Consider the following 25,856-nt stretch of genomic DNA (forward strand, 5'->3'; position numbering starts at 1 on the left):
ATGAAATGCCTGGATGGCGAGAACAAAAGGACAGACAACTTATTGAATCATTTAAGGGATTTGATTGAAGGGTAACATACTGATCTTTATTGGTTTTGCAGAGTTGAAGAATAATATTTCCTGCTTCCATGTGATCAGCAGTTCTTTAAATAATCAGCTGTTTTCAATGTTAAATGCCCACATTTTAGCTGATATGATGTCGATGCTATGTTTTCATTTGCAGAGAAAAATTGTATTATTTGTGGGCAAATGGATTATATTAAAACCAAAGTTACACAAAGGGATATATCTTGTCATTTCACCTTTAAAAATAGGACTGATTCATCACGTATATATATATATTATGTGCCTTTCTAAAAAAATAATGGTTTGATTCTTGCATTGATTTGCTTGAATCATGTCATGGCATCTGTAGTCTTATTTGCACCATATAATTACTTCATACCACTATGATTTTTAATGCTAAACCATGCTACCGTACAACGATTTGTCTGCAACTGATTTTCTGCACTCGTGTTCACTAACTATAACACCTAAAGTATGTTTAAAAAGCGTTGCACGTGCAATTTAGAATCGAAAACCTGAACATCGATATACTAGCCAGGTCATTGTTTGTATGTGCAATTTAGAATGAAAACCTGAACTCAGATATACTAGCCAGCTCATTGTTTATATGTGGAATTTAGAAATGAAAACCTGAACACCGATATACTAGCCAGGTCATTGTTTGTATGTGCAATTTAGAATGAAAACCTGAACACCGATATACTATCCAGATCATTGTTTGTATGTGCAATTTAGAAATGAAAACCTGAACTCAGATATACTAGCCAGCTCATTGTTTATATGTGGAATTTAGAAATGAAAACCTGAACACCGATATACTAGCCAGGTCATTGTTTGTATGTGCAATTTAGAATGAAAACCTGAACACCGATATACTATCCAGATCATTGTTTGTATGTGCAAATTAGAATCGAAAACCTGAACTCAGATATACTAGCCAGCTCATTGTTTGTATGTGCTGTTTAGAAATAAAACCTGAACTCAGATATACTAGCCAGCTCATTGTTTGTATGTGTAATTTAGAATGAAGACCTTAATTCAGATATACTAGCCAGCTCATTGTTTGTATGTGCAGTTTAGAATGAAAACCTGACCTTAGATATACTAGCCAGCTCATTGTTTGTATGTGCAATTTAGAATGAAAACCTGACCTCAGATATACTAGCCAGCTCACTGTCTGTATGTGCAATTTAGAATCGAATGCCTTATCTCAGATATACTAGCCAGCTCATTGTTTGTATGTGCAACTTAGAATGAAAACCTGAACACCGATATACTAGCCAGCTCATTGTTTGTATGTGCAGTTTAGAAATAAAACCTGAACTCAGATATACTAGCCAGCTCATTGTTTGTATGTGCAATTTAGAATGAAAACTTGAACACCGATATACTAGCCAGCTCATTGTTTGTATGTGCAATTTAGAACGAAAACCTGAACACCGATATACTAGTCAGCTCATTGTTTATATGTGCAATTTAGAAATAAAACCTGAACACCTTATATACTAGCCAGCTCATTGTTTGTATGTGCAGTTTAGAATGAAAACTTGAACACCGATATACTAGCCAGATCATTGTTTGTATGTGCAATTTAGAACGAAAACCTGAACACCGATATACTAGTCAGCTCATTTTTTGTATGTGCAATTTAGAATGAAAACCCGAACACCGATATACTAGCCAGCTCATTGTTTGTATGTGCAGTTTAGAATGAAGACCTGAACTCAGATATACTAGCCAGCTCATTGTTTGGTTTAGACATGCATTAGGAGCAAAGGATATCTGAAGTACAGTAGGGTCATATAAACACGTACTGTTGTACAGTAGGGTCATCTAAATACGTACTGTTTGCAGAAACAGATGATGCATACAGAGAACGTATGCAATACACTTTTTTCATCATAACAGTTTTGAATCTATATACTGCGTTAATACGGTTATTTGCTCTTATTATATCTATTCATCCATCCATCCATCCATCTACCTATCTATCTATCTATCTATCTATCGTTTTCAGTAGCATATTAATTGAATGAAATGAGATGGTTATAAAGAATTAAATCTGACATAAGATCGTTTACAATACCTTTTGATATTATATATCATTTCCTTAGTTAAATCGTTAATTTTCTGACCTGCACTAGCATCTATCTATCTGTCTGTCTGTCGATCTATCTATCTATCTATCGTTCTCAGTAACATATATATATATATATATATATATATATATATATATATATATATATATATATATATATATATATATATATATATATATATATATATAGATTGCATTAAAAGATTGATACTTTACTATTTACAGGAACAATTATAGCTGTTATAATTATGGAAATTTTACTTGGGTTACAACCCTTATAAAATGTCAACGTTTGCATTGCTTTGGTATAAATATATTAGCTCTTCTCTTGCAGAGCCTAGTGATTGTTTGTCAAGGACTGAGATGCTGGATGGCATGGAGTGTATAATAGGTATGCTGTGTACCACATTCATGATTCGTTACGGTATATGATAAAATAGGTTCATAATGTATTCATTATAGTTGTACTATGGCGTGCCTACAGGATAGCCCTAAATTAATATTTTTTATTTTAATTGTGTCACATATGTGGTCATTCTCTTTCAGAAAGTATAAAAAGACTGGAGATCAGGATGACTCGCATTGAATCAAGTAAGTTTTCAGCTGTATATAAATGGATAATGCTATATTTATCATGGTCTCTCTTCAGTACTATGTAGGAACCACTTTTTAGAAAGGTTGACGCTTACACATCTGACCGGGTTACATAAAAGATGGCATCCACTATCAGTGACGTCTTAGTTTAACGTTGTTCAAGGAATGTTATGAGCGCCATGAACCCCATACACTCTGAATCAAAGACGAGGGGGGGGGGGTATGAATTTTAAGACGTTTATAACGTTGCGACCACCCTGATGAATTATTACATAATGAATATATCACATAATAAACCCAACATGTTTGGTCCAAATTTAGTCATTAGTGTGCTTTGAAAATTTAATAGGGGCCATTGCAGGCCATGCAGATGATTCTTAACAGACTGATAATTGTAGCATTACATACCTTGTGTTGAAATAAACCTTGGCAAACAACAAACGAATCAGCATTGTTTATTTAAAATCTAGCCTTCTCTTGGGTAGAGGGAACAATCATCTCTGATAACGATCCAAACACAGTACCTTATTTCTCTACTTGAGACATCATTTCATATATGGTGATCATAGCAGTTTATATATGCATTCTAACTTTTGAAGAGGGGACCCGAGTTAAATTTTCAATTAAATTCTAAACGATTTGAGAAGATGAAGTAGATGATTTTATAACTATTCATGAAACCCAGCAGAATCCATTTAAGAAACTGTCTGGTGAAATACAAAACCTTGGCACATTCAATGATTCCCTAAAATTAATTTAGCCACTTAGTATTGCATCGATATTCTTTGATATCCAATAGAGGCTCTTATCACACATTCAGCAAATGATGTGCACCACGATGCCAGACGAGTGCTTGACTTTTCTGCTGTATTGATATTAATTTTTAACTAATTCTTGCTCACGGGTTATACTTGTCATAGTTATGTACATCTAAACGACATTTTAGAAAAGATATCTTTCAGCACACATTACTAACGCTTAATGAAAAATGATTAGTCATCTGTCTTTACTTCATTCAGCCAGATATGAGCTTACAAAATGCTGGACTAAATGAAGTATAATCCGTTAGTGTGAAATACGAGTTCGTACAATAATTGTTTAGTTCATACGTAACATCAGGAATCCAAACACTAACCCTATGTTCATCAACGAACTACGATTGTATACTGAAATTTGCCTTCTTTCAAGTTTTTCCAGCACTCTTGCATTTTTAGGTTAAGGGTCAAGTAAAATGTTTGCATAGTAGTCCTGGAGGGCTTGGCAGCACTCTGTTATAGTACGCCACGTGAGTGAGTGACATCTGTTAAATGTTGCATGCAGACCTGTTTATCAAGACAGGATATCAATATTATAAGGCAGTATTTCTATTTTATTCATTTCATTGTTTTTTATTATGAGAAGAGTCAACACTGCTTGTTAATTACTTAATACCTAAATAGTTTATGACAACAAATCCTCTTTCAACCAGTGGAGGGACATTTCTTTTTTCTTTGGACATTTAAGCGATGTGACTAATAATAAACATATTTGTATCGGAAAATTATTTCATTTTCGATTCTGTTCGACATTTTCAGGTCAAAAGATAAACAGATGTAAATTAGAGAAAAGAATAGGTAAGTAAGCAGTTACGATTTATATGCTGCAGTCGGTATGAAAATATAAAGCAGCAGTATATGTACTAATAAGCTTGTTTATAATAAGCTGCTTAATTGTTTTCTTGATTCGTATATAAGGTTTATATCCTTGGGTTATGGGCAAATTGAGGACTTATTTCTGTACCCATATGTAGGACTAATCATCAGAATGATTCTAATTAAAATGAGAGCAAAAGATGCTACACTTCAATTGATGACAACTACACAAGTATGACAAGTACACTTCGATTAATGACAACTACTCAAGTATGACAACTACACAAGTATGACAACTACACAAGTATGACAAGTACACTTCGATTAATGTCAACTACACATGTATGACAACTTCACTTCGATTAATGACAACCAGACATGTATGACAACTACACTTCGATTAATGCCAACTACACATGTATAACAACTACACTCCGATTAATGACAACTACACATGTATGACAACTACGCAAGCAAAACTTTTTCAGTACATTCCGACGGTTTAGTTATATATTAATAAATTGTATGGATACGCAATGTTTTGGCTGTCAGTTTGTCGCCAGATTGCCACTTTGCGAACAATATATAAATTTGGCAAAATGTATATGAACTAGCTAAATAATTTCCTAATGAAAGCTTGTTGTCTACCAAGAGTCACTTACTGATTAGTGTACACACATGTACTAAAAAGGACAATAAAGGAAAATAAAAAACAGACATCGATTTCACTACCCAAAGTGTTTTACCATTCCAAAAAGAAGGAAAGAAAGAAACAAAATAATAATTAGTTTATTTCCGACCTTTTTTTCAATCATTCATGAATTGCACAAAACCACGAGAACCAAAGGGAGTAGTGCGATGTGCACGCAATAGCAATTCAGTCGCAGCTGAATCAGTTTTATGACTTTGTCGTTATATAGCAAAAAGTGATACATTCAGAGAGCAAATGATGAAAAGTTTGGTTCCATATTTCAACGTATAGATACAAGCTCTTCAGAAATGAGTTCTATACCTTAATTCTGTATTGTAAAGAAACCCTACTATGATAGTTTAAAACGCAACAGTCATTTTATTGTATGCAGACATTTGTTGGATTTTTCATCTGAATTATTTTGATGTTTAAATCAATATTTATGTTAATAATAGGAAAACAACAATATATCTCCTTAGGCATGCATATAATAGTGTAACCCTTATCTTTCAATAGAGAGTGCTTTCTATTGGTATTTTACAATTGGTGAGAGAGAGATTTCTTGTGTGTATAATATGTCATCGTGTTAAAACTTGCTAGTACAGGGTTTGGTGGCAATTATTTCTACCGCTCGACTTGAGGCAACAAAGGGTGACTGGCCATTTCAAAGTCTGCATGTACTACTTGAATAAAAACAAAGTAGCAACGTTATAAGAAAGGCTCTGCTCCACTATACCAACTTGAGTCCTATCTTGTGTCCATGTATGTCCACATTCATCTTTGCTAGCCATGGTTCCGATATGTTAGTCTATCTACACCTTGGCGGATCAATCAGAATATTCAGTACTTCGGGTCAGTGAATTTCATTGGGTATGGTGGAAAACCACACATGCAATGAAAATGAAGTTGTTCAAATTTGAACACCGTTCTACCGTGATCGAAAGGGGTGCACGTAATTGGAATGGACTCATTTAGCCAACGCTGATAAAGGCCAATGGTGTCTTATTCGTCAGGAAACTTGATTTGTTTCCAAAGACTATTTTGTCTAAGAATCATTTGGCTCAGTTGCTCTTTTTTGAAGATTTTCTCGATGGTGTGGTGCATATGCTTACTTATCTAGCTTTGAAACTTACATAAAAGCACGGGCAAGTGAGTTTTTGCTATGACCTCACGTGCTTAATGAATCCTCCAATAATGTACCATTTTCAAGATCTTCATCAAAAACCAACTATCCCGTTTAAATAAAAACTAGGCATCCAACGTCCTGGTATAAAGGACTCTTCTGTTTATGTCAATGATTCCCATATGCCATCCAACATTACTAAAAGTAGGAAAATATAGTAGATGGACACATCTTTATTTAAAAAGAGCTAACTCTCAACAGAACTTTACGGAAATCACCATCACAAAGAGGCCGTTTTAGATGGTAGAAATTTAATTTACTAAACATTGACAAACTTTGAGATGACTCTTCTCAAAGACCACTTACCGAAATGTGGCTTAATTTGAATTCCAGCATCCTGGCTTTCAATTTTATACAAATTCATACTGGCTGCTGATCATACGTTCAATAAGGCTGGCTAATTTAGGAATGAGAAATTTCTGTTTTACGGAGGATTTCGTTTTACTTGTTTGCCAGGGGTCATTTTTGAGATCAATGTAAATCCAAGAAGATTTGTTTAGGTGTGGGGTGGGGTGGGATGGGGTACGGTGGTCGGGTGATGCCGTGACTCTGATAACGGTTAGTAAAAAGCGAAGGCGTAAGATGATGTTGTTGATGTTTTGTTATCCATCAAAATATATCACTAATGACTGAAAGATAAAACCAGACAAATTAAAAAACAGTTAACTTTTTCCAGGTGAGATATCGGACCATATGTTTTGGCTATTTTGACTGGCCGAGTAGTGGTTACTTTCTCATTGAAGTAAGTTTCTGAAGCAATTAAATTTGAGAATAAGAAAGACGTGTAGTACTGCTTGTTTGGAGAAATATTTGTAATTTTGTGGATAATCTGTTTTATAAGTCAAACTATGCCGTTCTGCTACGTGAAAAAAGGTGACCGTGATCTTGATATTGACATAGGAAATAGGTTTTCATTTTTCTGGATAAATAAAACTTCCTATAAAAATGTCGGGAAATACTGAATTGGAAGAATTCATAGTGAAAGTTTTTTTTTTGGTGTTGAGAAAGTTACGATTCCTGGAAAAGCTTTACATTATCGGTGTCAATCTTACCAGTTATGGAGCATGAGGATATAAGTGTTTGGAATCGCACTGTGAAACCGCTTGGCACATTTGACAAATTATGTATCGAAAAGCCAATTATACAATTATCCAATGGAGTCCATGTCTGTGGCTGTCACCAAGACAGACAGAATTCCATATTCAAATATAGAGCCAGAATATTTGTAAATGTGTGACAGGATTGACAATTCAGCAGCATCAAGGTATGAAAAAGAGAAAGAAAGAAAGTGAAAAATTAAATTGCAGAAAAAAGAAAACAAAAGTAATTAAAGTGTCTATTGGAAACAGTGTTTCACTTTCAAAAGAAATGTCAATAGTTACAATGATAAAAAAGGATCACTGAGGCTTAGGATGAAAAGAAAGTGTTAGTGGGTTTCACTATCCCTTTAACCCCTTAATTGAGTGCTGTCCTAGACTCCTGGCCATTCAGATATATGGCCACTTCTTTCTTCCTATCCTTCCTAATTTAAAGATGACAAAATATTTCAGTGACATCACAAAACAAAATAGCTCAGCAGAATTAGACCAAAAAATTGGGAAGAGAGGTTCTATAGTTTAAATTTTTCCACACTAAAGCACATGCTACAATTGGCCATTATATATGGCTGCTTTGCCATATATATATATATATATATATATATATATATATATATATATATATATATATATATATATATATATATATATATCTTAAACCGACGTCGTCACATTAACAGGTGAAAAGAATATGATCAATTTCATCAGAAATCATCCAACCCTGAATGTCTTCCAATTTCTATACATTTTGCCACTTTATATGCCTACGGTTATACAAATAATTAAGAATATAATTTAACAACTTAATTTGCATTATAAAATAATACCTACAAACATCTCAGGAGAATATGACCCATTTTGACAGAGCATTGATGCGAGACAGTATTGGGAAAATTGTGCTGTTGTGACATACCAATATGGATACAAATACTAAAATTAGGGAAACCAAGAAACATTTTGATTTCTTAGAACATATGCAAGCCACGATAGTGGAAGACATTTCAGCAGAAACCATCCTTCTGTTCCAGGCTTCTTAACAAACATCTATTACATTTGGCTGAAAGATATTAGGCACAGATGTTGATAAAGTCATTGCCCCTTTATTAACCTGATATTGGATGTAATACACACACACACACACACACACACACACACACACACACACACACATATATATATATATATATATATATATATATATATATATATATATATATATATATATATATATATATATATATATATATATATATATATAAACTTGGCAACTATTGTGGTGTTATCAAAAGATGGGCATGTTAATACATTGCTATACCTCCACAGGTTTTATAGAAGTTATTTTCCCTCTTTTGGCTTGCTTCCGATCCAATTATGATAAAATCTTGGAGTTTCGAATTATTGCTCTGAAACCTGGTTCATTTATGCTCGTTACGTCAGAAGATGTACCTGTTATCAACTCATTAAACTTAAAAAAGTAAGCAATAAGCGGAAGGATAAATGAAACTCATTAATACTATAGCAACTTACTTTATATCGATGATGATGAATCTCCCAGCTGATTGCATCTAAATACTGTAGCAACTTACTTTATATCGATGATAATGAATCTGACAGTTGATTGCATCTAAATACTATAGCAACTTACTTTATATCAATGATGATGAATCTGCCAGATGATTGCATCTAAAATATACTACTTGTTGATCGTTCAAAGCTGAAATAAACCTTTAACTAAGTTGATGGTTGTCCAATATATCTCTATTCATGCAAGCTTCCAGAGTCCAAATAAAACAACTTTTCGTGGAGTTCTACTGGAGTAAGTTTCATCGTAAACGTTAAATAAACTAGGTGATCTTGTCATGGGAAAAACGGTTTAACAGAGGAGATATAGTGACCATAAGCAATAAGCGGAAGGATAAATGAAACTCATTAATACTATAGCAACTTACTTTATATCGATGATGATGAACCTCCCAGTTGACTGCATCTAAATACTGTAGCAACTTACTTTATATCGATGATAATGAATCTCCCAGTTGACTGCATCTAAATACTATCGCAACTTACTTTATATCGATGATGATGAATCTGTCAGTTGACTGCATCTAAATACTGTAGCAGCTTACTTTATATCGATGATAATGAATCTCCCAGTTGACTGCATCTAAATACTATCGCAACTTACTTTATATCGATGATAATGAATCTCCCAGTTGATTGCATCTAAATAATATAGCAACTTACTTTATATCGCTGATGATGAATCTGCCAGATGATTGCATCTAAAAGATACTACTTGTTGATCGTTCAAAGCTGAAATAAACCTTTAACTAAGTTGATGGTTGTCCAATATATCTCCATTCATTGTCTTGATCTTTAATAATCTTCAATCCAAATGCGATGGAGTCAATTTAGTACAACATGGAAGTATGATTATAGTGTGCTCTCTCGCTTCCTTAACAACAAACTTAACGTGGTATGATTTAGAAACTGTCATATAATTCATGAAAAAAATAATAACTTTAATAAAATATTCGAGAAATAGGAAAGAAAGCAAAATTATGGTTCGAATTTAACTCTGTCAATAATACCATTATTTGCCGGTGTTGGTGCTAACGAAATATGGTCAGTGTAGAGGAAAATAAGTAGTGTATACAATTTCTGAAATTTGTCACATTGATAGTAATAGACCGAGACCTTCCCTTACTCCTTATTTAAGTGTATTTCTAAAAGTGTTATTCTTATCCTCTAGAGAAAGATTAGTCTACGCCGATATAGATTTTAGAAGAAATTAATTATTATATAACCTGGTACTAGTGGCAAATTTTCGTAGTTTAGACCTATCCCGCAGTTATATTTTGGTTACCAGCTGCGTATGTGGTGTAAACAAGAACCTCAAGTATATGGGAGCTCTGCCGTGGTACATGTATACAAATATGAATTTTATACCTTTCATCTTCCACAATTGCGGGTTATCAAAAAAATAAAATAATTTATTCCACGACAAATTGTTTTACTGCAAATGATTTAACTGTCTTATTTTATCATATGCATTGACTAAATTCATTTTATGAAAACGGAACAAACAATTGCAGACATTATTGAAGTTCAGACCTATCTGAGCTTACAGATATATCGGAATAGAATATTTCGAAAATACTATATCTCGCGGAAATATTGTAAATTAAAGTTGCAGACGTATTTAAATGAGCAGACATATTGGAAGAAAGATAATGGCATTATAGAACGTGATAAAATATAGAAACTATCAGTTTAGTAAAATAGTTGAGAAGATATAGGACCAAACTGCTGCAGAGATAAATGAAAGTACAGATATATCTAAATAAAACCTTGAGAATATAATGGATCCCGCTGATTTATTGTATCAAAAAATGTTGCTGACATATCAAAACATGTATTGAAATATTGGAGCGCGTGGTTTATTGAAAGAAATAATTAAATACATACAGGAACATGTTAACATCTTGGAAGAAACTGATGCGGACATTATGGAATAAGTGGACATACAGGAATAAAAAGTTGTGGACTCAATCAAACGAGAGAAAATTTCGGAACAGTTGCGGACATAATGGAAGGAATAGACATACTAGAACAAACGTTGGGCACAAAAAGGGATTAAATCCTTGTCAATGATTCCCCACCCGTAAAAAAGTTATAATCATTTGCATATAAATCATAACTATCTAGTACAACAAATTAACAACAATTTCGACATCGATGACAATGATGTCGAGTAAAAAGCTGATTATAATTACCATTATTATTATTATTATTATTATTATTATTATTATTATTATTTTTTCGACTTGCAGCATGACATAACTATACATATTATATTGCATATATTTGACGATTTTGAAAATTTTTGTCTGTCTGATTACTCAAACAGATCTGATGAGGGCAAGAATAGAATCACATAAAAGGAACAATTCTGATGTCCACGTTAGAACCAGAGCACTTGCCCATGCCAGAGATATCCTGCTTAAAGAAAAACATCTTGTGCTGATGGGAAAACCAGGAGAAGGAAAGACTTATCTAGCTCTGTCTCTTGTAGCAGATCTTATCGAAATGGACAAAGAAATAGCACCTGTAGAGATCAATAATACGCAAGAGTGGGATGACATGGTTGATACAAGGCTACAGTTAATTGTCTTTCTAGATGATGTCCTAGGAAAATATGGAGTCTCTGAAACAGATCTTGATCGATGGAAAAAGATCTCAGAATTAATTCACCCAAGATTCAGCGGAAGCTCTATTTTCCTAATAGTTTGCATTAGGACTCAAATTGCGTCCTTTATCAAATTATCTCTTCGTAGAAACGAAGCCGTTTTTATGTTTAATTCCAATGTTGTCGATATCAGTGCTGAGCCACACCGTCTAACTAAAGCAGAAAGGGAGCAAATGCTGAAGAAATATGTCCCAAAATGTGTAGATAGAAACGAGACCTCTGCAACTGAAGATATCGTGGAAATGGAAAACGTAATCGGTTTTGCTCAGAACTGCAAAATAGCTGGCTCCATTCAAAATCTGTCAGTAGACTTGAAAGAAATCTTCTCAAACAACATGTTTCTTACTGAAGAGATCCAAGACATGTCAAAGAAAAGTCTCGAAATGTATACGTTTCTTGTACTGCTCATGTTATCTGGCGGATCTTTGTCTTTAGAAAATAAACAAAAGGAACTATATAATAAACTACAATCATTATTTGATTACTGTGGACTCAAAAAGTTGAATATTAAAGAATTGAAATATATTGGTCACTCACTTTGCGGTACACTACTTGAATACATAAAACAAAGAGAGACATTCAAGTTTCAACATGACTGCATCGAAACAGCAGTATTCGTGTCTTTTGGGAAAGACTACCCAGATGTAATACTAGAACATTGTTCTTTGAAACAATTGTCAAAAATGTGTTGCGTTGCAAATGAGCTTGACCGACTCGATGGTGAAGATTTCCTAAGATTCAAGATAATGATATGTGATGATAATTTTAGAGTTCTGTGCGAAAGATTCAATGAGGGCCTCGAATCCGGTGAAAGAGATTCGTTTAAAAGCATTGCAGAAGGACTCGTCTGGAAAAACCAGCATTTTGTAGATCATTTCTCAGATGCAATGACTCTCGGGGATAATGTTCTCAATTTTTTGTCCAAAACAGATACCGATGGGCACAGTCTACTGATCCACTTAGTCAATGCAAAGAGTACACTAGCCGTTAAAGGTATTATTAAAAAGATTTATCAGCGTTGCTTACAAGACCATGACGTTGCCGCCAGACAACTCCTGATAGCCACCACCAATGCCTGCCTTACAGAAGAAAAAACTATGTTGAATGATTTCATCAAGTTGCGAGGAAAGGTTGATGATTTTGTTATGCTAGCTGCTGCTTCAACGGGCAATGTTTCAGTCATGGAAATGCTTGTGCTTCAAGGAGGAAATATAAACGCTACAGTCAGTATAGGAAAAACAAACAAAAAGAATCTTTCAAATACTATCAAGAACTGCATCTCCCATCCCAAGATTTCACCGTATCATCATGATATTAACCTATTCCATATTGCCTGTCGCTACGGCCTGACGGATATGGTGAAGTATCTCATGAATAACTTCCCAGAACTTGTACACAGAAAAAGCAACCTGGGACGCACCGCTGTTCATTTTCTAGCATATGCAGAAAATGAAGATCTTATGAAGGCACTTAGTTCAGAACAAATAGACATTAATGATGGTATCATACAATTCCCAAAACATTCACGTTTAGACATTTCAGCGAGAGACAATGCCGGTATAAATGTACTGCACATAGCAGCCGCGAATGATAACCTGCCGATTGTTAAATATTTGATAGAAAACAATCCATCATTAACACTACAGAATGATAAGAATGGATGGACAGCAATGCACTATGCTGCCGCGGGAGGCAGTGTTCCTGTGATTGAGGCCCTAATACAGGCAGGGTTAGACATCAACGCAAGGACCAATGATGATAACCATGTACTGCACATAGCAGCATTGAATGATAACCTGCCAATAGTTAAATATTTCATCGAAAACATTCCATCATTAACACTACAGAATAATAGGGATGGATGGACAGCAATGCACTATGCTGCAAAGGGAGGCAGTGTTCCTGTGATTGAGGTCTTAATACAGGCAGGATTAGACATCAACGCAAAGACCAATGATGGTAACCACGTACTGCACATAGCAGCATGGAATGATAACCTACCAATAGTTAAATATTTCATCGAAAACAATCCATCATTAACACTACAGAATAATAGGAATGGATGTACAGCAATGCACTATGCTTCAGCGGGAGGCAATGTTCTTGTGATTGAGGCCCTAATACGGGCAGGGTTAGACATCAACGCAAGGACCAATGATGACAATCACGTACTGCACATAGCAGCATGGAATGATAACCTACCAATAGTTAAATATTTCATCGAAAACAATCCATCATTAACACTACAGAATAATAGGGATGGATGTACAGCGATGCACTTTGCTGCACATGGAGGCAGTGTCCCTGTGATTGAGGCCCTAATACAGGCAGGGTTAGACATCAACGCAAGGACCAATTTAGGTGCCCACGTATTGCACATAGCAGCATGGAATGATAACCTGCCAATAGTTAAATATTTCATCGAAAACAATCCATCATTAACACTACAGAAAGATAAGAATGGATGGACAGCAATGCACTATGCTGCAACGGGAGGCAGTGTTCCTGTGATTGAGGCCCTAATACAGGCAGGGTTAGACATCAACGCAAGGACCAATGATGATAACCACGTATTGCACATAGCAGCATTGAATGATAACCTGCGAATAGTTAAATATTTCATCGAAAACATTCCATCATTAACACTACAGAATGATAAGAATGGATGGACAGCAATGCACTATGCTGCAAAGGGAGGCAGTGTTCCTGTGATTGAGGCCCTAATGCAGGCAGGGTTAGACATCAACGCAAGGACCAATGATGATAGCCAAGTACTGCACATAGCAGCAGGGAAGGATAACCTGCCAATAGTTAAATATTTCATCGAAAACATTCCATCATTAACACTACAGAATGATAAGAATGGATGGACAGCAATGCACTATGCTGCAAAGGGAGGCAGTGTTCCTGTGATTGAGGCCCTAATACAGGCAGGGTTAGACATCAACGCAAGGACCAATGATGATAGCCAAGTACTGCACATAGCAGCAGGGAAGGATAACCTGCCAATAGTTAAATATTTCATCGAAAACATTCCATCATTAACACTACAGAATGATAAGAATGGATGGACAGCAATGCACTATGCTGCAAAGGGAGGCAGTGTTCCTGTGATTGAGGCCCTAATACAGGCAGGGTTAGACATCAACGCAAGGACCAATGATGATAGCCAAGTACTGCACATAGCAGCAGGGAAGGATAACCTGCCAATAGTTAAATATTTCATCGAAAACATTCCATCATTAACACTACAGAATGATAAGAATGGATGGACAGCAATGCACTATGCTGCAAAGGGAGGCAGTGTTCCTGTGATTGAGGCCCTAATACAGGCAGGGTTAGACATCAACGCAAGGACCAATGATGATAGCCAAGTACTGCACATAGCAGCAGGAAAGGATAACCTGCCAATAGTTAAATATTTCATCGAAAACATTCCATCATTAACACTACAGAATGATAAGAATGGATGGACAGCAATGCACTATGCTGCAAAGGGAGGCAGTGTTCCTGTGATTGAGGCCCTAATACAGGCAGGGTTAGACATCAACGCAAGGACCAGTGCAGGTGCCCACGTACTACACTTAGCAGCAGGGAATGATAACCTGCCGATAGTTAAATATTTGATCGAAATCAACATGCCGGTGATACTACAGAATGACAATGATGGACGGACAGCAATGCACTACGCTGCACAAGGAGGCAGTGTTTCTGTGATTGAGACTCTAATACAGGCAGGGTTGGACATCAACGCAAGGACCAATAATGGTGCCAACGTACTGCACATTGCCGCAGGGAATGATAACCTGCCGATAGTTGAATATGCGATCATTATGAACCCACAAATGATACTAGAGAAAGATAATGATGGATGGACAGCACTGGACTATGCTAACCAAGGAGATAATTTCCTAGTTCTTGAGACCCTTATACAAGCAGAGTTAGAGCTCATGCATTAAAATACTTGAAAATGGTAAATAGGATAAATGTAATATTTCATTTTCTCATTTAGGGCAACCGGCCGATACCTATACTCGTTAAGATGTTAAGACGAATCTATTTCAATCAAAGTAGGGGTAGATATCAAAATAGACATAAGCTGACTGTAATATCTGGCACACCGTTGAAGGAAGTATTAGTCATTCGAGATATAAGCGCTAGCATATGAAATAACCAATCTCAGCATATATAAGAAATGCCAGTAAACAAACAAGAACTGCTGAGCCCGAAGCCTGTATTTTTTTGGGATTATGTCAATGTTCAATTTCACGAAGACCTGTTTGTCTAAGAGTGCATTTTTATTTCAGAATTTGTAGTCTGTTGTTTTGATTTTTGCGATTCGATACAATATTATAATTCGCGACTTCATTAATACATAAACGCACAAAAAAATGGGGAAAGGAGTCATCATTTGGTTAAACGTTAATTTACTTTTAAATATCAAAATCTAATTGTTTCAGATGCAAGAAGAGAAATTATAAAAATACACAACACTATTACTTTCACGAAATATCAGAATCACGTTGCCAAATTCTGTACATTTTCAGTTTGAAGAAAGGGATACAAATGTAGTGGAAGTCCACTCAACTCTGGCATTCAACAAACTTACTGCAATCTAAGTTTTTCATTTTAAGCATTTCTAACCGAAAACAGAAACTTAATGACATCTTGCAATCTTGTCATGGAACATTTGATTCTATTTCCACTAGTCCAAATGATTGAGAACAATAGGTTGCCAATTTTGCATAAATTATGATAGCGTCAAATTATTGTTTCTATGGCAGTATAACGAATATCAATTCTGATTAAGACTTGCTTTTCAGATATTTTTCAACCAGATGGGTAACTAAGATATATATTAATGCCAGAGACATATTCTCATCTGTTTATTTAGATGTATATTATAACTCTCAGATGATGTATTCCCTACACGGAGCCATTAACATTTGCATAAGTATATTCAAATAAAAATTTAGCTATATTGACAGTACTTGAAACGTCTTTTGCAATATTGGAACCGGAACGTAGGAGGTACATTCGCACATGGCATGGTAATATACGTTAACTTTGCAAATTGTACAGAGACAAGACGGGATGGTTATGGGGATCGCTTGCAACGCTACTGAAAGGCACGAAGCAGTAAGGTAGTAGACGAAACTGTGCTCTGATCTAAGCGCGTTTTGTGTGTGTGTGTGTGTGTGTGTGTGACATTTGGATTTTTAACGTAGCTTTCACGATTTTGCAGGCATATCGCAACGATGTCGGCAGTATGGCAGTTTATAGTGATGTCTAGCACTGGGTCATCATGCCGGCGACATGTAGCATGATGTACCACCTAAACTAACCTGACACTAGGCCGACCAGTCATAACATTAACTCTTAATGCCGAGCGCCTCACGAGGCATCTGTTAGTACCATTTTCGAACACACGTCCTACCGCATCCGTTCTAACCACTAGGCCACCACAGCAGTCTAAGTGCATTTTGGTACTCGGATCAAGCGAGACTGTTCCAGCATAGATTTCATGACCCAAGACACGCCTTTGTTCAGGAGCGGAAAATCTTTTCTCAAACCAGACCAGAAAAATATTTATAAAAAAACAGTATTTCAAATAGAAACGCTCTCTATTTTAATTCTAAATAGAAAATAATGCGTTTCGTTACCTTTATTTATATAGTTCGTGGTCACAGTTATATGCGGTATCATGCATTGTGTTAAGTGATGCTCACATAGCTACTATCTTGTCACATTTCCATAGCCAAATGCAAGTACCACATACACTTTTGTCAGAAAATCGATATCACATGGCCACAGCCAAGTAGATACAAAGGTCAACCAATTATCCAAGTGAAACATGGTCATTATCAGCGCTACAATAATTGACAGGCCAGTTAACATAGTGTTACAAGCCTATGGTCCTTACTTGACCGAGTGGTTGTCAAACCCTGGCGCGATTCTCGCTAGAAGTCATTAGTTTACCCCAACTTTCCAAAGACTTCAATACAACTTCAGTTGTAAATTAGAAACGTGTCCATTCTATACCTTATTTTACTCTAATTAATGCAAGATTACAGATAAAACAACCTGCCAAATATCTATCAATCGCACACCTGCATGGTTTATCTTCATAATGTTTCCGTACCGCCAGCCGTTCACGCCTTAGAAAATATACGAGAATTCCCTAATACTGGGAACTATTTTAACTGCGCCACCTTGTTCCAGTCAATGTATGCTTTTCAGGCACATTTCGCCAGTATAACTGCACTACATTTGCCCCCATGGCGACATAAACGGTATCTGCGAAGTCCCTTCTTATTTATTCCTTTGTGTAATTTACCAGTTTCCTACCGTAAATACTGCCACTGCAGTCACACCATCAATGTACACCACTAGATTTGAATATGGACTATCTTACAACAGGGACATCCATTCGGTTTTGGCCTGAATTCACTACTAGTGAACCATGGCATCATGGAAAATCACTAACACTTCACTCCGTGACGTTTGCTACTACAATAGGAACAAAATAAATGATTGTCATTTGGAGTTCCTCAGTATAGACCGCTATATTGTCAAGATGATTATGACAAAAAGAAATGCCACACAGTTTTCAACTAGTAACCATCGGAACATACTATATGCAGAACACATATGTCTATTATATTTTCCACTTTACCTTGCAAAATATCTTTGTCTGTTATCACTTTCATGTAGCTTTATATAACAGCTTTGTCTATTATTATTTTCACTTTACATTACATCGAGGGTAACAGGTACAACCATATACGTTCACATAAATAATTGCTAGCTCCCATAGAGATGTGTGATGGAACAAATGTGATTCTTCTCCGTGTTCTCTATTCTCAAATAAACAAAAGCCTGTTTAATATTATTATCTAAATTATATAATTACACTCCACATACAGGCCAGTCGGGTTATTTAAGTTATATAAATATACTCCATACATAGGGCCAGTCGGGTTATCTAAATTATATACGTACACTCCACATACAGGGCTAGTCGGGTTACAAAAATTGTTTAAGTGCGCTCCACATACAGGGCCAGTCTAGTTATGTTAATTATGTTACTACACTCCACATACAGGGCCAGTCAGGCACTGATAGACATGATAGGCATCAACAAAATATGGTTCACAATTGCACTTAATGGTAGATATTACATGAACCTTTTCGTCGACTTCTTTGAAATCAAATAAACTACTTTGTCATATGCACTTTTTGACAAGGCAGTCCATATGATAGAAGTCCTGTAATTAAATTAATAATAATTAGGTTATATTAAATAGTTATATCACGTCAAAAATAAGATACAAGTTAATGAACAAAATCTTAAAACTAAATAAATTAATGAATGTTGTTATGAACAAGAAACTTGATAACCTTTAAAAGAAATCTCCATTTGAAAATTCCCTGTATATTGCAAGAACTTTTGCGCAAGTATCATTTCTATCTCTCAAGACTGACAGCTGATATAAAAAATGCAGGTCGACAACTACAGTTGTCTTCCAAAAAATGAATAAATTAATGAATTAAAAAATTAATGAATAACAAAGTAGTAAATGGATAGATATGTTCACCATTTATCAATTAAATGCATTCCATCTTATTATGTAAACTTTTATGATTTCAATCGCAAGAGAAACAACAATACTAATAGTAAATAATAATAACTATAATAGCAAGAAGAAGAAGAAGACATTTATATGTTGTTTGTTTGGGCTTTCGTGCATGAAATGTAAGGAAGAAATTGCATGCGGACAAATTTAATCTGAGATATGTAAATCATGGAAATTCGTAAATGACAGGAAAATCGGCTTTTTGTCCTATAACTGTTACCTTGTAGTCATTTAAAGTGATTACACGAAGTATTTATTGACTTATCTTAAATATACAATGTGATGAGAAAACCCAATTTCAACAGCTGGGAGACGTCTTAAAACGGTACCAGACGGTACGATAACGAAGGGATGATTGGGTTTCCGACACGGAAATGACCTATTGGAATAATAAAAGCGGAATGGAACTGTGCAGCAGAATGAAGAAAAAATACCTTATACGTACTGCATGAGCCACATTGTTTTGTAATACCTTATAGTTACTGCATGAATCACAGCGTTCTGTAAGACCTTATAAGTACTGCATGAACCACAGCGTTTTGTAAGACCTTATAGTTACTGCATGAACCACAGCGTTTTGTAAGACCTTATAATTACTGCATTGACCACAGCGTTTTGTAACTAATGATGTGCAGATGTGCATGTCTTAAAACATGAAAGTAATATTAGAAACATGATTGGAACATTTGTCAACTTATTTGAATGAATAGAAATGTTTGCTTAATTTCAATAGTCAAATATAAATTGTCACCTTTGAAGACATTTTTTTCTTCATAGAATTATGTGAAAAATATTTTCCATATAGAATGAATACATATGCATTCAAACATTAAGACCCATTATGCGCTCGTTTAGTCCGTTTTCTTTTTTGTGTTTTATTTGGTTTTGTTTCATAAATTGTACTAAAATATGAAATATACAGATTAAATAAAAAAATACTGATTTTCTATTCGCTGTTTAAGACAAAAAGTGCTCGAAAATTTATCAGGTATTCAGCATGATCATGTACTAAAACATTCATTACATTTCAGATTCCAATCGTAGTCATGGATATGTATATATATATATATATATATATATATATATATATATATATATATATATATATATATATATATATATATATATATATATATATATATATATATATAATTCCATTTAGAAATGTAACAACTAAGTTATTATATTGTATTTTTATGGGTGCTGGTATTCTTGTGAAATGTATTTGGTAAGTAAGAGCCAAACTATACATAATGAAGTCGAATTGTATACAGTAGCAGAGGTGCCAAACTATACATAATGAATTCGAACTGTGTACAGTAGCAGAGGTGCCAAACTATACATAATGAAGTCGAATTGTATACAGTAGCAGAGGTGGCAAATTATACACAATGAAGTCGAACTGTATACAATAGCAGAGGTGCCAAACTATACATAATGAAGTCGAATTGTATACAGTAGCAGAGGTGCCAAACTATACACAGTGAAGTCGAATTGTATACAGTAGCAGAGGTGCCAAACTATACATAATAAAGTCGAATTGTATACAGTAGCAGAGGTGCCAAACTATACATAATGAAGTCGAATTGTACACAGTAGCAAAGGTGCCAAACTATACACAGTGAAGTCGAATTGTATACAGTAGCAGAGGTGCCAAACTATACACAGTGAAGTCGAATTGTATACAGTAGCAGAGGTGCCAAACTATACACAATAAAGTCGAATTGTATACAGTAGCAGAGGTGCCAAACTATACACAATAAAGTCGAATTGTATAAAGTAGCAGAAGTGCCAAACTATACATAATGAAGTCGAATTGCATACAGTAGCAGAGGTGCCAAACTATACACAATAAAGTCGAATTGTATCCTGTAGCAGAGGTGCCAAACTATACACAACGAAGTCGAATTGTATACAGTAGCAGAGGTGCCAAACTATACACAGTGAAGTCGAATTGTATACAGTAGCAGAGGTGCCAAACTATACACAATAAAGTCGAATTGTATCCTGTAGCAGAGGTGCCAAACTATACACAATGAAGTCGAATTGTATACAGTAGCAGAGGTGCCAAACTATACACAATGAAGTCGAATTGTATACAGTAGCAGAGGCCGCTGTATAATATGCAATGTTGGTTATAATGAGCATTGTAATGCCGTGTTATAAATAATGCTCTTTACCAAGTGCATTGTATTGCATTATATTAAGTAATGCTGGTTATCTGTTGAATTATATTTCAGTGTAATAAATAAGGATGTTATTAGGTTACTGTGCTACACAATAATAATAATAATCAATAATGGTTATCAGGAATTTTGTATATCAGTTTAATTCGTATTGTTCGTTATTATGTGTATTGTACTGCAGTATAATATGCTGTGCTGGTTAGCACGTGTTTTGTATTGCAGTACAGTATGCAGTGCTAGTTATCAGGTGAATTGTATTGCATTGTAATTAAAAAAAATGATTATGAGGTTACTGTTCTGCATTATGATAAGCAATGCTGTCTATCAGGCGTATTCGAGCAAAATAAGCAGTGCTAGTTATCAGATGCATTGCATTGCAGTATAATATGCAATGTTGGCTATGAGATGAATTGGTTTGCAGTGTAATAAGCTATGAAAATCAGGTGTTTTGTATTGCATTAAAATAAGTAATGTTTGTTATCAGGTGTATGGTATTGCAGTATATAATGTATATTGCTAGTTATCATGTATATTGAATTGCCTTATAATCAGTAATGCTAGTTATCAGGTGTATTGTATTGCAGTAACGTTTTGCTGGTTATCAGGTGTATTGTACGGCAGTGTAATACACAATGCAGGTTATCATTTCTATTGTATGGTCTTGTCAATAAGATACATTTATTTAAATGCCTGGATTATGTACTGACTGGCATGAACACAAAGAAAGAACATAAAAACAAAGTATACAAAAATATGAAATATAAGCATTTTATATTTTGAAGAACGAAATGAAGAAGTTCCATGGATTGTTATATAATGTTGTTGAGGTGGTGCGGTGGCTCATTGTAGAATACAGAGAGGTATAATATGACTAGGATTATACTGCAAAGTAAAAATAAGGCCTAAATCACGGAAATGAATCTGCTTGTGGATGTTCTGGAAAAATCTAAAATCTCTTATTTTACAAAATATAGATAATGTATCACCGTTAGTAATGCCAATACATAATAAATTAAGGAATGACTGTTTCTTATTTAAATTCAGCAAAGTATGGATCCAAAAAACGTGCAAACTGGACGATCACCTAATCGGATCATACAAAGTTTGCACACCGTTTGTTTGGTTCATACTTCATTGAATTCAAAAAAGAAACAACCATTCCTTACAATGAAACTCAACATATTTTGAATTTCACTAATAACGCGCAGTAATACAGAACAGTGGAGAATCACACACACACACACACACACACACACACACACACACACATATATATATATATATATATATATATATATATATATATATATATATATATATATATATATATATATATAGAGAGAGAGAGAGAGAGAGAGAGAGAGAGAATTGCATTGTTTTTCTAAGCCACCCCCGCCACGCCCCACATCTAAGTTGAAGACGAGGTCACCACTTCAGTTGAAAAATGAAAATCTAAAGTAGCAGGATATAAATCACCTTTTACAAGACCGATTCGTTATTTTCAAGCAAAACACGATTTTGTTCTTCATTTTCATCAATATTTATGTCTCTATAAAAATCACCGTGCACAACGTTAATGGCATTTCCTACGTCATGTCTTCACATAAATATATGTAAGCAGACTATGTTTATTTATTCATTTGTAGCATTAACAAAGATATCTCATTTATTTGAAAAAAGAAGGTCAGGTACGATAACTGTACAAGCTTTTATACATTATCTAATATTATACCTACTGTCTAAAGAGTTTACATAGTGTGGTTAGATAGAGCGTTGGGTGAGTATCGCGAAAGTTGTGGGTTCGATCCAACATGTGATGACAAAATATTTTTTTTTTCCTCCAAATTTCCATACTAAAACAGTATGCAGATTTCATATAATAAAGTAATACATAAACACATTGATGAATTACACAAGGTACCGTCATGCATTCACATAAACATTTGTAAGTAGACGATGTTTATTTATTCATTTAAAGCTTATTTTACTTGTAGCATTTGCAAAGATATCTCAGCTATTTTGGAACAAATGTCCAGTATTTTTATCACAATTAAAATCCTAATGAGGAAGCCTGTGTTTGAGTGATCCATCATTTTAAATATAGTCCTCACTGAGTATTACGCACAGAAAAGTAGTGCAAGTAGGCGTCGCTTAAAGAAATTGGGTTCATACAAGTATGAACCCAAAAAATTCAGAAAAGACCATGACAATCAGATTGCTGTAAATCGTGATGACAAAAGAAAAACTTAATTATTCCATAAGGACTCCCCGTTAGTAATGCAAATATATAATTTACCCATCGGAAATTAATCTAACGTATAATAGACGAGTTTCAACAATACCTTTACCTTTTCTACTTTCATTTCAGTGAACGAAAACACGACTGAGATTTATATTGCAAAGGGAATATTTTCTCACATAAGCTTATTAATATGCTCACTCATACCATATACAGGAAGGAGATTGCGACACGAAATCCGTTTCTAAATGAATTTTAGAATTTTTCAATCTTGTATATAAAAGGTAGTAATTGTGTTTTTGAACAATACATTTATTCATATGTAAATATTTGTAATATGTTATGTTCCTTAAAAATAGAAGCATTAAACTGATTTATCCATGCACTCCCAAATTTTGAATAATCTAGTTCTGTATGAACGTAAGTGTGGTACTGTTTTCACAGCTGTAACTTTACACTCAATATCGATACAACAGTTTATTAATCACATAACAAAGCAATCAAACTGATTGATATTTGTATATAAAGGTATACATTGTATTTTTCTCTGCGAAATATTTTGTTTAAAGTAGTATAGTCCCTTTTATTATTCTCCGACATTTAAAAAATAACAGGTGGGGATTGTGGGACAATGCCAGGCCTGACACATGTCCATTTTCAATGCCGAACAATTCCTGATGTACCTATAATTTGTCTGGCAAATAGTTTGAATTCTCTTGCATGGCCCAAATTATACAGTTTCAAAACCAAACAATATATAACAAAGGTAAATACGGTTTCAAAATCATACATTTGATAATATAGACAAATTCAAAATTATGTATCGTTGATTTCTTTGTATAGATGGAAGTCTTCTACTTTGTTATCTAATTTGCTGTTTCTTTTTTATTATTATTTTATTTTTATACATTGTTTTATTTTTAATTTTTACCTAAACTCAATATAAACATTTTCTTTGACGATTTTATTTATATAAATATCGTTATTACTGTTTGACTAAATGGAAATATACATTGTGTCCTGAGCTAGAATTTATTTTCTTTCAATTATTAGAAAACTCAAGCAATCTAACAATTGTCACCTTAGACATTTGTGAATGTCAATATTTATTTGACATTATTTGTATTGTATTTCAATCCTATGTAAATAATTTTAGTTTTATATATATATATATATATATATATATATATATATATATATATATATATATATATATATATATATATATATATATATATATATATATATATATATGTTTATGTATGTTCAAATCATTTTCAGGTTCAAGTCTTTATATGTTATTTTTAAAGCCACGTGTATCTTTATCAACATTTGTTATATTTCAAGTTACATGTATGCAAATTAAATTTTAAAGTATATGACCGGGATACTTGCATAAATATAATTTCGAAAATGTTTTCAGGTTTAGTTGTACGGAGAGCAAGCTTCACGCTTGAACATGTGACATTGTTAAAATCTATATTGTATGTGTGTGTATTTGTGTGTGTAATCCTCTATTTGTACAGACGGATTTAACAAATGCAACAGTTGAACATTGTTATCAATCTCTAACATTTGTATATCTTGAGTAGAAGTAATTTGGACGGGTACACGCTGAAGCCAAAAATACATTGTTATATCTTGCGTAGACCGGGACACACTAAAGCCAAAAAATAGTTTTATATCTTGAGTAGAAGTACTTTGGACGGGTACACGCTGAAGGCAAAAATACATTTGTATATCTTGAGTAGACGGGTACACGCTGAAGCCAAAAATACATTTGTATATCTTAAGTAGAAGTGATTTGGACGGGTACACGATGAAGCCAAAAATACATTTGTATATCTTGAGAAGACGGGTACACGCTGAAGCCAAAAATACATTTGTATATCTTGAGTAGAAGTAATTTGGACGGGTACACGCTGAAGCCAAAAATACATTTGCATATCTTGATTATAAGCAATTTAGACGGGTACACGCTGAAGCCAAAAATATATTTGTATATTTTTCAACTAATGACCTTATTTTGAATTGAGACCGAATTCTTCAATATTCTGTGCATTTATACATTTGTTTTAAATGTATTTGAATAAACGACCCAGATCATGTAATGCATCCTACCCAGAATCATCAATTATATCTCCATTCGCTGAGTCGCTGAGATGCATGATATTGGTTGAATATA

At 34.3% G+C, this 25,856-nt stretch overlaps 1 protein-coding gene across 1 annotated transcript in view; it reads left to right on the forward strand.

The window, feature by feature from the left end:
- LOC149781886 (uncharacterized) overlaps window positions 1-15,568 on the forward strand; it is a 42,338-nt gene extending 26,770 nt beyond the window's left edge. Inside the window, exons 5-8 of the mRNA XM_089935024.1 lie at window positions 2,499-2,555; window positions 2,711-2,755; window positions 4,333-4,371; window positions 11,271-15,568. Coding sequence (XP_089791150.1) covers window positions 2,499-2,555; window positions 2,711-2,755; window positions 4,333-4,371; window positions 11,271-15,568 — 4,439 coding nt within the window. The remainder of the gene's footprint in view (window positions 1-2,498; window positions 2,556-2,710; window positions 2,756-4,332; window positions 4,372-11,270) is intronic.
- Window positions 15,569-25,856: the final 10,288 nt, after the last annotated feature.

The sequence above is a fragment of the Sinohyriopsis cumingii genome, chromosome 15 (assembly GCF_028554795.1).
Source record: "Sinohyriopsis cumingii isolate HCF-2022 chromosome 15, ASM2855479v2, whole genome shotgun sequence".
Taxonomy (NCBI): domain Eukaryota; kingdom Metazoa; phylum Mollusca; class Bivalvia; order Unionida; family Unionidae; genus Sinohyriopsis; species Sinohyriopsis cumingii.